The sequence below is a fragment of the Populus alba genome, chromosome 12 (genome assembly GCF_005239225.2).
Source record: "Populus alba chromosome 12, ASM523922v2, whole genome shotgun sequence".
In the NCBI taxonomy this organism is placed as follows: Eukaryota; Viridiplantae; Streptophyta; class Magnoliopsida; order Malpighiales; family Salicaceae; genus Populus; species Populus alba.
The window spans coordinates 14,989,458-15,006,392 of NC_133295.1; the positions used below are offsets into that span (position 1 = coordinate 14,989,458).

Here is a 16,935-nt window from a genome sequence, read left to right on the forward strand (position 1 = left end):
GGTTACTGCTGGTGGTAAAAAAAATAGTAGCAGTAATTGATTACCAATCGTATAGGAGGACGCAGAAAACTTGATAACCTCATCTAATTATTAAGCGGGCCATCTACAATGCTTTTTAATTAAAAATAATAAAAAAATATAATTTTATATTTTTTTAATTTTTACCATCGCATCAAAATTATAAAATATATTTTTAAAAATATATATCAATTTAATATATTTTTTTAAATAAAAATTAATTTAAATAATAGATTGTAATATAAAAAAAACATTCACGCAAGTATCCAAGAAATATTTAAATCATAATTTCTTAAAATTATTTAATTAAAAAGTGAATTACACAACCTACTATTAATTTTTATTTTCTTGATAAAAATTTATTTATGGAATTAATTTTATGAATTGAGATTAAATTTATTTTTTCTGATTCGGTATCTATAATAAAGTTAGAGAATTCAAGAGAATAATACTTCCTACATCCTTGTATGAAATTTTCATTTAAATAACAAGGAGATCATCAGGCCAAGATTTTAGATTTCTTTTTTTTTTTTTCACTTTGACATTAAGTATTATTGGCTTAAAATACTCATTTAGCTGTTTGGAATCTGGTATATGGATTTATGGTTGTTTTTTAAAATATTTTTTATGTTAAAATGTATTAAAATAATATTTTTTTTATTTTTAAAAAAATCATTTTTAAGATCAGATCATTAAAACGATCTAAAATATAAAAAAATTAATTTTTCATAATTTTTTTTAATTTTTTAAAAATACTGGTTGGCCACGTTTCCAAACAATGCCTTAATATCTTATATACAACTTCATCTGTTTTTTTTTTTTTTTAGAAATATTTGGCATCTTATTACTTATTCGTACTTGTATATAATATTAGCCAACAAAACAAAAATAAAATATTTTAAGAATTCTAGCTCGTCAGATCATGCTTACAATTTATAATCTACTTTTAATATAGTAAACTGCAACTAATCTTTTTGCTTTATATGCCAAAGGCATTCATTGCATCCATCACAAAGTCCAAAACTCTCTTTCTCTTGTACAAGTCACCAATCCTTCTCATCATCGGTGTTCTTGGCAAAATGGGGTGCAAATCATCAGACAAGCCAAAGCTAAGGCACAGGAAAGGCTTGTGGTCACCTGAAGAAGATCAAAGGCTTAGAAGCTATGTCTTCCAACATGGCCATGGATGTTGGAGCTCTGTCCCCATTAATGCTGGTAATTTTCCTCCCCTCATTATTCACCAGTTTCGTGCATTGCAAACCAACATGCCATGTAGCTAATGTACTTCAATTTGAATGGGAATTAGTAATTAAAAAAAATTAATTTTTTGATGATTTTAAGCACCTAGCTATTCTCATATATAGCAATATATATTAGTTTTCAAGATTTTTTTCATAGAAACAGGTGTGCTATGCTGTATCCTATAGCATTGCTCAAAAAGGTTGCATGTGTTCTTATATTTCCAGAAACATTGCATTTTTCTTGAGCATGAGCGATCCAACTTAGTTGAATGATTACCAAGAACTTTTCAAGGGCTGGACAGAATTTTCATTTTGGTGGGAGTAATTTAATTTATTGTTGAGTCTATGTGATATGGTTTCTGTGATCAATTATTTTAAGATGATTGTTGACAGTTAATTTTTTTTTTAATTTTCTCTGTTAAAACAAATGGCCAAGCTGTAAGTGAAGAGTCATCAGAGTTACTGACAAGTCTTCACGGTGCTTAAGAGTTACCTGCTTCTCATGAACTGGCTGATTAAGTTGGCTCTGGTTAATTATTTAGAAATTTAGATGACTGCCTGCATTATCAAAACATCATTTGTAGCAGAATCTCTAAGTTTCAAGGGAAAAAGAATGATGATGAATTGCCGTTAAAATAACTAAAAAGCCATTTGTCAGTTGACTTTCTTAAGGTCCTGGTCATGAAGCGGCAGTGTTGAGAAATTATTGCACTAATGCAGGCTTGCAGAGGACTGGGAAGAGCTGCAGATTAAGGTGGATTAATTACTTGAGACCAGGACTGAAAAGAGGGACGTTTTCTACAGAGGAAGAAGAGTCAATCCTGACCCTTCATCGCATGTTAGGCAACAAGTAAGTAGGATTCATTAAAAATAATGACTCTTATGGCCTTAAGGACCACTCTTAACACCTTTCTGCTATTAGGTGGGATGCCCCTTCAATGAGAATTAATAAGTAGGAGAGTAGGAATTGGATGATCATGGACATTTTAGGTCAAATAATAAAAATTTACAAGAAATTCTGATAATATAGATTATTGCAAAGATGCTAGCCTAGCATGTATTCTTTGAATTGTCTGGCAAGTGCCTCCACCAAATCAAGCCACGTTTTGTTTTGATGATACTCGACAGGAACTTTTTTACAACCAGATTACATACCATTGTAGGTCAACTTGTAGTTTGAAACCTTTACAATGATGCAAGGAAACTAGAATATGATTCCATTTAAGATCCTTGAATTCATTGCGCGGAAGAACCATAGGATTTGTGTTTCTGAATTTGTCATAACCACTGCATTATTACCTTCCTTTGTATTCATAGAGAGGAACTGATATATGGAGACAATCTGTTTTTGGAATGACTAGGTGGTCTCAAATTGCACAGCATTTGCCTGGAAGAACAGACAACGAGATAAAGAACCATTGGCATTCCTATTTGAAGAAAAAGTTGTTCAAAGCTGAAGGAATGGAATCTCCTAATAAGACTCAATCTGCCACCTCAGACTCAGACAATATGGATCTTTCACGCTCTCCCAAAAGGCTTAAAATGCAAAGTCCTGAATCATCAATGAATATGGAAAATCCATCAACTGATATCGACCGGCCGGTACTTCCACGGATGTTTGACTCTCTTAAAGAACCTAACAGAAGCTCCTTATTACCAAAGGTTATGTTTGCTGAGTGGCTCTCACTTGACAGCTTTGCCACTTCAGGTGAGCCTGTGGTTTCAAAGAGTACATTCGATCATAATCCAAGCTTCCAAGACACTAGTTTCATGCATGATTACTTACTGGAAGAAGGAGCATTTGGTGGCGACTATCAAAATTCTCTAAGCGATGGTTCGAGCGGCGACATTTTTAGTTCAGAATTCAAATTTGAAAGCCAGAGTCCAGGAAATGAGTTTGATTTTAGCTCTGGAGAGGATTTATGTAGTGAATTCAACTTGAGTAATATTGGTGATGTGATGTACATATGAGGGCTTAGTTCCCAAAAGCAACTGCAAGGAAGAATAACTTCTGATTATACAAAAAAAGAAGAAAAAAGAAGAAGATTGATACTCAAAAAAGAAGGCCTGCAGGAAAAGAATTTGTAGCTAGGCAGGCCCCTTCCAGTTCTTTCCTCAAAACCAGGCGTGTGGATAATGTATTAGGGTTTAGCAATTGTTGAGTTTGTGGTTATTCTTCCATGGAGTTGCTTTTGGAGGCACCTTGATTGTTTCAAGAATAAAGAATATGTCAATTTCTTGTCTCTTGACGATGCAAGTTCTGTTTAGTTGGTGTCTCGAGATAGAAGGTACATATACAAGAAGACAAAAGCATGTTTGGTTAGAGGACATAAACTTCTCAAGCTATCCCTCTGGATCTCCCTGTTCCAAGAGGTACATGGATATGTCTCCTCTATCTTTGTTTTTTCTGTCTCAAGACAGTAACAAAACGCTACCTTAAACATTTGATGAACAAACGCGTGCAAGAAGAGAATAATCCATGTTATTGAAAGGGTTTATATCCATTGACTTTTGATAAATTCAGAACTAAAAATTCAATACCGGCACTAATGCCAGCACAGGCGTAGGGCTGTAGATGGAGGAATCAAAGTTTTTCTGCCTAATCCTGGGATTTATTAACGTGCATTGGAGATTAGAACGAATATAATATTCCTAAGTAGGTACTGACTCGCATTGATTAGTGTTCAAGTTCACATAGAAGATGATGATTCATAGTATTACATAATCAAGCACAAGACAATTTTCTGTGCATAAATAAAATATTTACAGACATTGATGGATCATTTTATAAACGGACATTGTCCTCTAAGATTTCTGATGATGATTTTTTTTTTCATGGTATAGCTTGAACTCTTTCATGAGTTCTAGATGATAAAATTATCTGTGAGAACTAGGCTTGCCCATAACAGGATAGCAGCAACTGCAACAATGGTTGTAATTGGTGTCCATTTCAGTGCAATCACCTGATGGGGTGGCATATTATATGTTATGATTCTGATAAAAGAAAATGGTAACCTTATGTTTTGTTGCTGAAAAAATAGGATAAAAAGAAAATATAAGAGAAGAAAATAATCCATTTTTCTTAGTAATTAATTCTACATTGCCTCTTCATTAATTGAACACACCTCTAGCAGGGGAGAACCCCAGATAGGAGAGGCTGTTCTTGGAGTCGTTGCCGGGAGTCCTTCGGACATTTCTGACAATTGAAGAGCAGAGTACATAAGATTTTTTTTTTTTTTTTTTGTAAACATGGTCTATGATCAATGTAAGATAAAATAGGAATAATTACCTGAATTTCTTTTTCTTTGCAGAATTTCTGATATGTGCTCTGTAATGATTTCTAAATCTTTTTTTCTATTCGCATTTAGCTTCGATAGATTCGCCTGAGTTCTCGTGTCTATATACTGCTTCCTAATACTCCCAATAACACCATCTGAAAGCCAATTTGAATAGAAGTTGCTAAGCAAAAATAAAGAAATGCCGGCATAATAGCAAGCAATTTCTGTGCATACCAAGAACACCAATCACCAATTTTCCATGCAAATATAAGAGAGTGGGGTTGCAGAGATTACCGAATTTAACAAAACTATATGGTCTTGTAATTTTCTCAACTAGGCTATTGTCCAATTTCTCAAACTCCTTTTGCAAGTCTTGTAGATAATGGAAAGCTAGCTTTCTTGGATATGAAGAATCGCATAATGTCATGAAGCAGACACCATTCCCAATCAAGTAGCTTAATTTCCAAGCATAAAAAGTTAAAAATCCAAATATAAAAAACCAACCCTGTGTTTTTCACATTGTCCTTTCCGTTTTTCTAAAGAAGCAATTAAATGCAGTCGATGCTTATATATATTAATCTCATATGTGCACAGATCTATAAGAAATCATCAAGCAATTATTATTCATATTGTTTTAACAAATAAAGATAAGGAAAAGGATACTTGAGAGAGTGATGATCGATGCGAATGGTCATCATGGAAGGTACCAAGGCTCCTCTTGAGATTTCTTTGAGTATGAACTCACCTTGTTGCTTGTAACATAATAAATTATCATTCTCTCCATTCACATACCTAGGCCCTTGCGCAAGAGGCAGCCCATCGCTCACCCTTCCAACTATTGTCATCTTAACCATCCCAAGAAATTAAGAACCGAATTAGGTATGTATATATGAACACCAGGTTTTGTGGGTTGAGGCCGAACATAAAGCTGGCCCTTTATAGGGCCAGAAGGAGAGGGAGACTTGGTGTTGAAGCTATTCCCTTTGGACCTGCAAAAGAAAACATGGGGGTGATGGAAAAAGGATGGGAAAGGTTTTTTCAAGAAAATATAGAGAATATTCATTTCCTTTCTTCTACATCTTTCATTTCTTTCTCTGCTTTATTGCTTTTATGTTGGATATGATTAGATTTTCAACTTTTAAGAGTGGAAAATGCCTATCTTCAATAAGATTTTAGATATTGGTTCCTTTACCGTTCTTTTATTGATGCACATGCGGTAAGATCTTCAAAAATTAAGCCTCAAGGAAAAATATTCTCTTTTAAAATATTATTAGTAATAAAAAAACACAATTTTAAAATGAAACTTGGCATCTCCTACCTCCAGATTAATAAATTATTGAGTAGAGCTGTCAGATTGAGCTAAGATTTAATTATAACACTACTTTGAACTATTATTGAGGTAGTGTGTAGAATTGTATTAGTGGTTATTTTTTAAAATATTTTTTATTTGAAAATATATTGAAATAATATTTTATTTATTTAAATTTATTTTTAATATTAACATATTAAAATTATTTTAAAAAAAATTAAAAAATAATTTTTTTTTAAAAAAAAACAAAGCGTTTTCTGCGTAAACTAAACAAACACATCCCAAGTCCGGGGAGGAGACCGGAAATAATTGCGTCTGACTTGTGATGGGACATGGGAGTCTAATTACTGAATGCAGCTACTCTTAGAAGAATTCCAATGAATTATAAATAGTAAATGTACCCTAGCTAGTACAGTAGCATTAAAAGTTGTGAATCGTTCCACAAAGCAGGCTCATTAATGGAGGAGCTGATCTAGAATCCAATGGTCACTTTGATTCTGTGCTTGTATCGTATGTATGAGGACGAAGAAGAAGAAGAAGAAGAAGAAGAAGCCGGATTTCATAATCAAGAAATTAAAGATAGAAGCTGGAGAAGAAGCTTAATTAACTTATGCCCACTACATTATGTTTCTCATTAATAATTAAATACATATTGTTTTAGAGAATTATATATTTTAATGTTATGAGTATATTTAAGAGCTTTTACATATGAAGTGTTTTTTTATTTAGAAATATATTAAAGTAATATTTTTATATTAATATATTAAAAGATTCTAAGAATAAAAAAAATTATTATTTTTTCAAAATTTACTCAACCTTTATTTAAGACGGGATACTAAACCAGGGCAATGACGCATGATTAATCTACAAACCTTGATCTCCAAAGCTAATCACAAGCTTAACAATAGTAAATAATAATAATAATAAAAAAAAGCTTTTGGTTTCACGAGAAATGCACTGTTTTCTAACAATAATTATTTACCTTAATAGTCAGTTAGTCATCTACGAGTCACTTATCTTGTTTGCCAACGCCCCTGATTTTAGTCCTTTCGGCAATGATTATGTGAAGTTGGCCCTATCCATTGGACCATTTTTTTTATTTTTTTCACATAAAAAGATTAAATATTCTATTCTTATGATAAAATACATATGGCTCGCAAATTAAATATATCTACGTGGATCTACCATAAAACTAAAACTCACCGTTTGTAACTAATAATACGGTTAAAAACACTTTTTCAGCATGTATTTTCTCTCACAAATATTTTTACAATGTGTGCAAGTCCATTTACAAACAAAGAGATCCATGTATTTTTATTTTATTTGTGTTTAAAAATGTAAAGTATATTTTTTTTATTTTGAATATTGATATATTCAAATTATTGAAAAAATCTAAAAAAATATTAATTTAATATTTTTTTTATTTTAAAAATAAAATTTACTGCAAAATTACACATACAATTTGCAAGCAAACTTTTCCAAAAAGTGAAAGCAAGCCAATTTAATTTTCACAAGTACATATTTCAACGTTGAAATATTATCAAACAAAACCATTGGAATACTTCATTATTATTTTTTTTGGGAAATTCCATGGTAATTTCTTGTGAATTTTCCTATCTTTGTAGTTAACGATCTTTGAAAGCTTTGATCTTGATGTGTGCAAATTGATTGAGATATGCCACCAGACATATTAACAAAAAAGAAAAAAGAAAAAAGAAAAAATGTGAACATCAGCAGCACTCTTGTTGACCTTCTAATGCAACGTTTCAATTCACAATTTATTTCGTGTAAATGAATGATATTTTGATTAAACGAAACTAATGAGTGCTGCACTTAAAACATAAAACATGTGAAATTTAAATTGTTCAAATATATAATTAAATATGATCATAACATAGATAATATATCATATTAAATATAATTTTACTGAATCTAAATCTTGATAATGTAAAATTAAGCGTATAAATGTCACACATCATAAAATGATTTGATGTATTCACTGTGTGATTATGAAGGTTCGAGTCTCTTTAGTTTTTTAAATTAAAATATTGATATGAAAATATATATATTTAAAAGTAGTTTTAGAAAGCAATTTAATTTCAATTCAAGTATAAACTGACTTTAAAAAAATTACCATTAGATAAGAAAACTTGAGATTTTTTTTTTTGTAAATTAATGGATTAAATTGTTTATCAAGGGTAATTCTATCTCTCTCACTAACGATGAACTCTTGTAAGATAAAAAAAAATCCATTTGATCAAGGATTTGAAACCCTGGGCTCATCAATGCATATAGTGGATAGTGGATTTGGGTCACCATCATCGTAATAATATGTTAATAGTGAATAAACCTAATGAAAATAACTTAGATTTTATGGATTTCAAGCCCTAGGCAAAAAATGTAGATTTGGATCACCATCACCAAATCAATAATGTGTTGATAAATAAATAAATCTAATGAAAAAGAACTACAACTATATAGATTTATATTAACAATAGATATAACAGATTTGGGTCACCACCACCATCATCATCGATAATGTGTTAACAAATAAATAAATCAAATGAGATATAACTTAAATTATATTATAAACTTTATCTATTTTTAATTTAAGTTAACAGAGGAAAGAACAGAATTGTTTTTTTTTCATCAACTTGTAAAATCTTTCCCTCGAAGAAGACTCACAGAAAGAGCATGAGAGATTAACTTGGAGTAAAACACTACTACTTTAAGACTTGTTTTAGCATTTTCAGAAGCTAACATCTCAGTCCAGAATCATAGCAAAGGCGTGTCCTTTCACTTCCTCGCCAATTTCTTCTTGCACTCCTCAATCTTTAACCATTAGTGATCATTTGTTGTCAAAATGTTTTCTTTTTTGAATAAAACACACACAAAGTGAAGTTTTCTTTGGCCCTTTTTGTTGTTAATTACAGCAAAGCTCATTACATGTTAATAAGTTGACCGCCAGCAAAGCTCTGTATTATTCTCTCGAAATTTAGGTTCTGAAGATACTTTAACTCTTTGTTGAAACCTGGCACTTCACAGTCAGCTCTTTTTATTGAGTCTAGTAAAAGTAAATGCTGGCTGACCCTATTGCTTGTTTCAAGCATTAAAAACCCCAGATGACAAATCCCATCAGTTGAATTTTTTTTTTTTTTTCTCATTAAAGGCTCAACCTTTTAGTAGTACTGTCATGGTGTCGTATCATATCTCTTAGAACTAAGAGAGCTTTGTGGGTTTTGTTGCCTGACAGTAGAGAAGATGGGGAGGGTACCTTGTTGTGATAAAGATGGAGTAAAGAAAGGGCCTTGGACTCCTGAAGAAGACCAACTCTTGGTTCAGTACATTCAAAAACATGGTCTTGGTTGCTGGCGTAGCCTCCCTAAGAACGCAGGTTTCTTTTTCTTTTTTGTTTTCCTTTTCTTTTTGGCATGTTCAGCTTTAAAGTTTCAAAATTTATTGAACCCAAGTTAAAATTTGAAGAAAAGAACATGTGTAATGGCTTTGGCTTGGATTTTGGAAGGCAAATGGCTCTTCTTGATGCTTTATTATTCAAAAGGCCATGTTGTTTATGCCTTGCTGTTTATTGGTTGATTGGAATCATGCTTGGGGTGTTTTTTCTATTTCAACTTGTTAAAGAAGATGACTTGTGACCACCCTTGAAATGATTTTGGGTTTGCCTGCCTTCTTTTATGTGGGGTTTTATTCTTTTATTTTTTCATGTCAAACGTGTTGCACTCTAGTTTTCTAATCCTTGCATCTCCTTGGGAACTCTTAAGTATGTTGTGAAAAGACCTGCAACTGTACAAAAGCCACTGGCTAGCCTTCAACACAAAATAATTTTGATGAATCAAAGTTAGATATTTGAGGATAAGCTGCCCCAACTTGGATAAGTTTATAGTTGAACCTTAATTACGTGAAAAACAAATCTAATAATAATCAAATTCCAGGTGGCTTTGCTACTAGGAATTCCTTCTTAAACTCTGATTTTGAGTTCCTCGAAATTTCTGAACATTGATGTCCTGAAGTGTTAAACATGAACAAAATATATTGATCAGGCCTCCTTCGATGTGGGAAGAGCTGTCGGCTTCGGTGGACTAACTATCTTCGCCCTGACATTAAACGTGGTCCCTTCTCTCCTGCAGAAGAGGCTACTATTGTTCATCTTCATGGCATGCTCGGTAACAAGTAATGTGCTGTTTGCTCTCATGTTTCCTGTGCATTATCTTTTGTTTGGACATTGAAGGATATGTATATGAAGATTGTTGGATTCCTGCAGCACCTGCTATATTTCTAATACACTTCTCCCAATCTGTTGAATTCCTGCTATTTTTCTAAACGCTTTCTTTTCATTTGCTGAACTCAATTTGGACTTTGTTTCATGAAGAGGAACTTTTGTATCCCATGTCAATATGTTCATTAGGATGAAGAAATTAATCTTTGCATAGATTTTGCTTTCTGTTTTATAGTCCCTCTAAAACTGTATCAGTTGAAAGGTCTTTATACGGGGATAAGCCAGATTTGGGATACAAAAGATTTCTTCTTATTCTTCCCGATATTCACGAATTGTTTAGAAGATGAGTTACTGATCTATGGATTTTGTATGAATGGTTCAACCTTTTTTCTCTTAGTGATAATAAGTGCTGGATTCTGATGAGCATGTAATAAAAGTAAAGTATTATAAAAGATGATCAAATGTTTAGGATTGCTGTTTTATCCTTTTCTTATCAGTATGCTTTCCGTGTTCTACATAAACCATGCCACATCTTTTGGTCTTTCTAAGTTTCTATTTTGAACTCAATGCACTACTTCTCAGGTGGGCATACATGGCATCTCAATTACCAGGAAGAACAGACAATGAGATAAAAAACTTCTGGAACACCCACCTGAAGAAGCGCCTAACTTCAATTGGTCCAAAGTTGCAGATCAGCCAGTCATCCTCCTCTTCTGAACCTATCAATATCAAGTGTAAATCTCCTTCAGCACGCCACATGGTACAATGGGAGAGTGCTAGAGTTGAGGCTGAGGCCCGTTTGTCAAAGCAGTCATTGCTTATTAAACCAACATCAACAGCTAAGAGCCATCCTGATATCTTTCTCCAATTATGGAAATCTGAAGTTGGGGAAACATTTCGCATTATTGAGGAAAAAGATGGAAAAACATGTGAAAGTCTTGTATCTGACACACCTCCATCGATAAAAAATGAATCTGTTTTCCTCGACGACACGGTTTCACCAAAGCCTTTCAAAACAACTACCTTCATCGACACCACGCAGGAACAAGAAGATACTTGCAAGCCAAATGAAGATATGATGACTGTTTCAGATTCCATTGGTTCCAATGAGTTTGCTGATTCTACAGATACAGAATTGAAACTACTGTTAGATTTCCCAGGAGGCAATGATATGGAATTCATAGGGGAAGAATCAGAGTTTTTTCAACTTCCTTGATTTTAGCTGCGACTGAAACTGCTTCTCGCCTTTTGCATACTATGGTGTCACTCAAAGGAGATGATGGTGATTTTTAGGCACCTCTCTTCTAGCCTCTTGATTTCAGGTATATAGGCTATCTAGTTTACCAAGTTGGTTGACAATTCTCTGCTTGATCTCTGAAAAAGTTGAGGCAATAGAGGTGACCGTGTTTCTAGTTTTCATCTCTGTGCCCTCGTTTCAGAATTTTAGTAGGGTCCAATGCAAAACAATGCTGGATGGAAGAATAGTTTTTGAGGTCCAAAGTTCTTCAAAGGAGTACCGGAGAATGTTTTTCTCTGCTCTGCTACACTACCAAGTGATCCTGATAGTTCTATGGTGAACATGAAGGGTGTTTTTTTGTATATAGAAAAACATATTAGCTTAAATATAAGTTTTATTTCTAGTTTTCATCTATAGATATATTTGATCTTGTGTATAGACTGCCACACGAACCCGTAATTTCTTGCATATGGTAGTAGTTCTGTTTGATTTTCTTGTCATCAACTGATTTGTATCATTATGTGATATTTTCCCTCAGCCTGCTGAGCATACCTGCAACATCTTCTGGATGAGCCATAACTAACACGGTCCACTCCATGTCTTATCTGAAATTATCAAAAAAACAAGACTTTCTATTCATTTGGGTCCCAATCACATAAATCATGATCTTTATTTTTCTGATAAATTGTGGGTTTTCTCCTCCATAAACATAGGCACACAGCAGAACCACACATCTTCTGTCTCTGTGATTTGCTCTTATACTACAGTTTCCATTTACTTCATGATTCACATAAGCTTCTCACAAATTCAGTAAGTTAATTTCCAAACAATATCTTGAAATGTTCTATACACCCAAATACATCAACATGGACACACATAATAAACGAGCACTTGCCAATTCTCCCCCCTATTGAAACAGCAAAGAAACAAACAAACGGTAACCAATGAAGGCTTAACAACTATACAAATAATAAAATTTTCAATCAAAACTGAGAAATCTTAGCCTAAAAACATCTTAAAAAGCTTCTTTGGAGTAGTTCCAGTGGCACGATATTTGGCAGCTATCTCTTCAGCCTTGAGAAGATCTTCCCCACGTTTAGCTTCGACTATCGCTTTCTTTTCTTCTGCTTCCTTGTGAATTACTGCTATTTTGTTCTTCATTTTCTCCACATATTCTGCCTTTTTCTTCTCAAGTTTTTCCTGCTCACGTGCAATTATTATCAATGATGTCAAACCAACATGAAAGTCAAACAAACTTTACCAACTACAACCCTTTAAACAGCCTGAATAATTTGTTTAGCATTTAAAATATGGAGAATTGCTTCACACTACGGTAATTCATCAACTAAACATTCAGGGGACCATATGGGAAATCAAGGCAAAGTTTTGCAATTCTCTCATAAGAGTTGCTGTTACCTCAATCTTCTTCAACTCAGCCTCCACAGATGCTTTCTTGCTGTTCTCCCATGATGCAATGGAAGAGAGTTTTTTGTGAGCTCTGCATAATGGATTCAGCAAATTCAATATAGTAAAATAAGAATATGACTATATCAGAATATGAAATTTGTAGAGCAGACAGGAGACGTCATCGTATTGAAAGAACTCTTGAGATTTAAAAATCATAGCTCAGTAGTGTTTTAAGATCATTGTGAGGTATCAAAGAGAGAAATTAACAAGTTGGGTATCTAGAAATGAACTGAAAATTACTAAAAAATTGCTACTAGAAAGAAAGCTCATACTTGTTTTCTGCTTTGGATTTCTCACTCTCTTCCCATGCTTTGATAAGTGATATCCTCTTCTCTGTAACAACCCTTGCAAGAAGAGCATCTACACAAACAAACAAAAAATTTGATTACTTAAGCTGATATTAATTAATCAATAACAAGAAGAACCCATAATCAAAGAAAAGAACAGTCTTAAGATCTAACAATGGATACCTCGATTGACAGAGCCCTCTGTTTTCTCCTCAGCAGATTCAGATGCTTCTGCCCCAAGAAAACAAAAAATTCAAGATTCAAGGTGACAACACATATCAAACAACAAAACTAAACATGGAATTTATTTATTTTATGCTTTAAGAATCTAAAAAGATTCATCAAGTGATAGTCTGTAAAGAAACAATAAAGACAAACATATTCTTACAGAATTACCAAACTCTATAAAATTAAAAATCTATACAGATAAAAAAAAAATATTGAATCACAACAAAGAATTCAAAGTGGGTTTTTTTCTTATGAAGAAAGTGGATAAAAGCAAGAAGAAAGAAAGAAAGAATATTTACTCTCAACAACAGCAACTGCTTTTGACTCCTCAACCTTCTCTTCAACGAGAGGAGGAGGAGAGATTACAGTTTTCTCCTCAGCTACATCTTTTTGAGCCTTAACTTCAGGTTCAGGTTCGGCTAGTGGTGGAGGAGGAGGAGTTTCTGATGGGGTTTCAGTTTCCACCTTCTTTGGCTGCTCTTCTGCCATATCCTTCAACACAAGGTACAAGGAAAGTTATAGGGTAAAAACAAAACCACAAGAGGATAGCTATGGAGATATATACTAGAGGTGGCTAGCCAGTAACAGTGACAGTGAGAGAGAGATGTGAAGGAGAGAAATAAGAGGGAGGGGGTGGTGTTGGTTGAGAAATTATAGTTGGAAGAGGGTAACTGTATCTAAAATTCCAAATCAGCTTCAGACATGCCAGCCTGGTATGAAACGGTGTCGCTTCGTTGCCTTGAAAAGATTCAATCGCGCGAGGTCCTAAGATTCTTTGTATTTCGTATTAGCCACGGAATCTTGTGGACCAGGCTGTAAACTTCCTAAATAAAAAATTATATTTTTAATCGATCCACTTGAGACCCATTTGCATTTCTTCTCTCCTCTTCTTTCCGTATTATCTGACTTAAGAAATTATCTTAAAAATAAAATTATTTTTATATTTCCATTCCTTTAATTTAATTTAATATATTTTATTTTTTTATTTTAAATTAATTTATTTTTTTATATTTTCAGATCATTTTAGTATATTAATGTCAAAAATAATTTTTTTAAATAAAAAAGTATTTTAATATATTTTTTTATAAAATACTTTTTTATAGAAATAAGTTAAAAAATAATCATTATAACATTGTTAATTACGCTTTAAGAACACTCAAGATAAAATTAGAATAAGAATTAGGTTGAGTTAAATGTTAAACTGGATTCATTTTATTATTCTTTTGAAAAAGCAGGACAAACACATCATGAAATTAACTATTTTCAATAACTATTGTGGTTATGATGATATATTTCCTTAAAAAGAAAAAAAAATATTGAAGTCATCTGTGGCGCTGTCTTTAAGTCGTGGAAGCAAGCACCAAATTAATATGTCTTCATCCTCAATAATTATTCCTTGAAGAGAAAGAAATCCCAACTACATAAAGGGGCCAGCTTGGATCAATAGCTACATGAATCAGATAGCAGATGGCTTTGGTTGTCAAAGGACTCCATATCTGGAACCAACATGGGACCATGACCGTTTGATCTCTTTAATTTCTAAAAATCATATATATATATATATATATATATATATATAATCCTTTAATTTATCTTATGCATCAATCATTATTTTGAAACTGGACTCAATTCGGTAAGTTAACTTATAATATAATATTTAGAATGGATCGAGTTTTAAAAATCTGTTCAGTTAAAAAAAGACACGGTCAAAACTCATTAATTTTCTTTTTAAAAAGTTGTATTTTTATAAAATATAAAAAATAAATTAATCCAGATAAATCTAATAAACTCATGACACTTATCTCCAGTTGACTCCAAAACCAACTTTAAAACTTATGGTACTAATTGTATTTAATCTTCTATAAATCTCCATGATTGATCAATGGGGATTAATTGGGGAACTTCACGCTCACTTGCATAATTAATGTAACTTCTTCCCATTCTTCTTTTTTTTAAATAAAATAAAATAAAAAATCAAACAACAAAGATATATACCATCATCAATTAGTATTTTATTCTTGATAAGATTAATATTCTAGTCTGAATCCATGAATATATTAATCTTTATCTATAACATATGTATCTCATAATGATATATTGTGAGGTCACGAAAATATTAGAATTGTATTAAAAAAATAAACCTGGATTATTGAATCTATACAAGCATATAGAGCGAGGTGGTTCGCTGGTTTTGCCAGCTTAATTACCGAGTGATTAGCAATGGCGGGCCTAGTTATCTCGTCGAAACACCCTGGATTAATCAAACGTATGCATGATGGTACAGCTTTACAAGTTGTCTTCATTACTATGATTCCATGTTTATAAAAGTACCCAAGTGGCCAAAAGCTACTTCGCTTATTTTAGCTTTTTTTTTTTTTAATATTAATATCTGAATCAATTTGTTTGTACTTTGACTAATTTTATGGGTTTAAAATTAATAATCATGTAAATTTATTTTAAAATTTATAAAATTTAAATTGATAATTTTTTAAAATATATATCTAAAATTTGATGAACATGTAGCCAGACAGCTTGAAAGTTACTCATTCGAAGCCACCTTCTCTCGATTAATTAAATCTTGATTAGTCAGTGATAAAACTCATACTGGTCACCACCTGTCAAGAAAACACTCAAAACGACCTTAGAAAAACATAGATTATTGTAGATAAAAAAAAAAAAAAAAAAATCTCTCGATAGAGAAACAGTAATGTTGCTGAAAAGTTTAGCTTGTTTGTGCGATATCTTTTTCTAGATGTTGGCTAATTAAAACATTCGGTCCACCAATATCAACAAATCACTAGGAACTTGGTTTGCTATATTTATGTTTTAAAATAATAATATAAATTATATTTTATAATTTTATATAATATTTTAAATTTTTAAATTTAATTAGTTAAAATTATCTTGGCTAAAAAATATATATTAAATTGTCAGAACTATAAAATTAAAAAACTTATCTTAGATATCAGCATGCCTTCAAGCCATATAATTGGATTTCATCAATTAATAAATTTATTTACAAGATGAAGTAATAATAATAACAATAATAATAATAATAAGAGGTAGTATTATTATCTATCCTAAATTTAGTTTTTTAATCTCATCAAAATGTAATTGTTCGTTAAAAAATCAAATAAACTTAGCTTAAGTTGTTAATCTATATGTTGAATATTTATTCCACAACTCAAATCTTGGATTGAATCATAAATTGAATTAAATTTTATAATTATATTTATAATTAAATGAAACTTAGTGTATATTTAATAATGCGATGCAAAGTGTTTTTTAATTGAAAATACATAAAAATTATATTATTTTTTATTTTTTATGTTAATACATCAAAATCATGAAAAAACACTTTAAAAATACCACTTCAATATTTTTTTAGGTGAAAAATAAATTTTAAAACATCTTGAACCACAAAAACAAACACTCCCTATATTAGGTTAGGTGAATATTGGGTTAGGTGAAGAGATTTCTAAACAACAAAATATGCTACTTATGTATTTATGTATTAAATAAACAAAGCATATACACTACAAGTGTTATTAAATGATAAATCAAAGCATAGGCTACTTATTGAATTTATTTATGTATTAAATAAATATTCACATCTTTCTTTATTCCATTAATCAT

At 31.8% G+C, this 16,935-nt stretch overlaps 3 protein-coding genes and 1 pseudogene across 4 annotated transcripts; 2 read left to right on the forward strand and 2 right to left on the reverse strand.

Moving 5' to 3' along the window:
- The first annotated feature begins 1,044 nt into the window (after window positions 1-1,044).
- On the forward strand, window positions 1,045-3,494 carry LOC118060511 (transcription factor LAF1). The gene is made up of 3 exons (XM_035073738.2): window positions 1,045-1,233; window positions 1,980-2,109; window positions 2,621-3,494. Exons 1-3 carry the CDS (start codon window positions 1,098-1,100, stop codon window positions 3,228-3,230), a joined length of 876 nt encoding a protein of 291 aa, XP_034929629.1. The 5' UTR covers window positions 1,045-1,097; the 3' UTR covers window positions 3,231-3,494.
- Window positions 3,495-3,948: 454 nt separating this feature from the next.
- LOC118060512 (25.3 kDa vesicle transport protein SEC22-1) lies at window positions 3,949-5,623 on the reverse strand. The gene is made up of 5 exons (XM_035073739.2): window positions 5,201-5,623; window positions 4,832-4,992; window positions 4,549-4,692; window positions 4,385-4,455; window positions 3,949-4,222 (listed from the first exon to the last, which is right to left on the reverse strand). Exons 1-5 carry the CDS (start codon window positions 5,389-5,391, stop codon window positions 4,124-4,126), a joined length of 666 nt encoding a protein of 221 aa, XP_034929630.1. The 5' UTR covers window positions 5,392-5,623; the 3' UTR covers window positions 3,949-4,123.
- A 2,869-nt stretch (window positions 5,624-8,492) lies between these two features.
- On the forward strand, window positions 8,493-11,817 carry LOC118060509 (transcription factor MYB17-like; annotated as a pseudogene).
- Window positions 11,818-12,113: 296 nt separating this feature from the next.
- LOC118060510 (remorin 1.4) lies at window positions 12,114-13,954 on the reverse strand. 2 transcript variants are annotated; one of them, XM_035073737.2, is made up of 5 exons: window positions 13,599-13,954; window positions 13,255-13,299; window positions 13,057-13,144; window positions 12,734-12,815; window positions 12,114-12,517 (listed from the first exon to the last, which is right to left on the reverse strand). In XM_035073737.2, exons 1-5 carry the CDS (start codon window positions 13,786-13,788, stop codon window positions 12,317-12,319), a joined length of 606 nt encoding a protein of 201 aa, XP_034929628.1. In that variant the 5' UTR covers window positions 13,789-13,954; the 3' UTR covers window positions 12,114-12,316. The 2 variants fall into 2 exon arrangements, with proteins under 2 accessions (XP_034929628.1, XP_034929626.1); XM_035073735.2 differs by having other exon boundaries at window positions 13,255-13,302; window positions 13,599-13,952.
- Between the last annotated feature and the right edge of the window lie 2,981 nt (window positions 13,955-16,935).

Bases quoted from the DNA above. Each gene is read 5' to 3' on its own strand.
- LOC118060511 (XM_035073738.2), top strand. From the start codon at position 1,098: ATGGGGTGCAAATCATCAGACAAGCCAAAGCTAAGGCACAGGAAAGGC. The intron at 1,234-1,979 runs GTAATTTTCCTC...GCACTAATGCAG, and splicing joins CTCTGTCCCCATTAATGCTG to GCTTGCAGAGGACTGGGAAG. The intron at 2,110-2,620 runs GTAAGTAGGATT...TGGAATGACTAG, and splicing joins CATCGCATGTTAGGCAACAA to GTGGTCTCAAATTGCACAGC.
- LOC118060512 (XM_035073739.2), bottom strand. From the start codon at position 5,391: ATGGTTAAGATGACAATAGTTGGAAGGGTGAGCGATGGGCTGCCTCTT. The intron at 4,693-4,831 runs GTAATCTCTGCA...ATTGGCTTTCAG, and splicing joins ATATAGTTTTGTTAAATTCG to ATGGTGTTATTGGGAGTATT. The intron at 4,223-4,384 runs GTGTGTTCAATT...CCACCCCATCAG, and splicing joins GGGGTTCTCCCCTGCTAGAG to GTGATTGCACTGAAATGGAC.
- LOC118060510 (XM_035073735.2), bottom strand. From the start codon at position 13,788: ATGGCAGAAGAGCAGCCAAAGAAGGTGGAAACTGAAACCCCATCAGAA. The intron at 13,145-13,254 runs GTATCCATTGTT...TTGTTTGTGTAG, and splicing joins AGAGGGCTCTGTCAATCGAG to ATGCTCTTCTTGCAAGGGTT. The intron at 12,518-12,733 runs GTAACAGCAACT...GCACGTGAGCAG, and splicing joins CTGAGTTGAAGAAGATTGAG to GAAAAACTTGAGAAGAAAAA.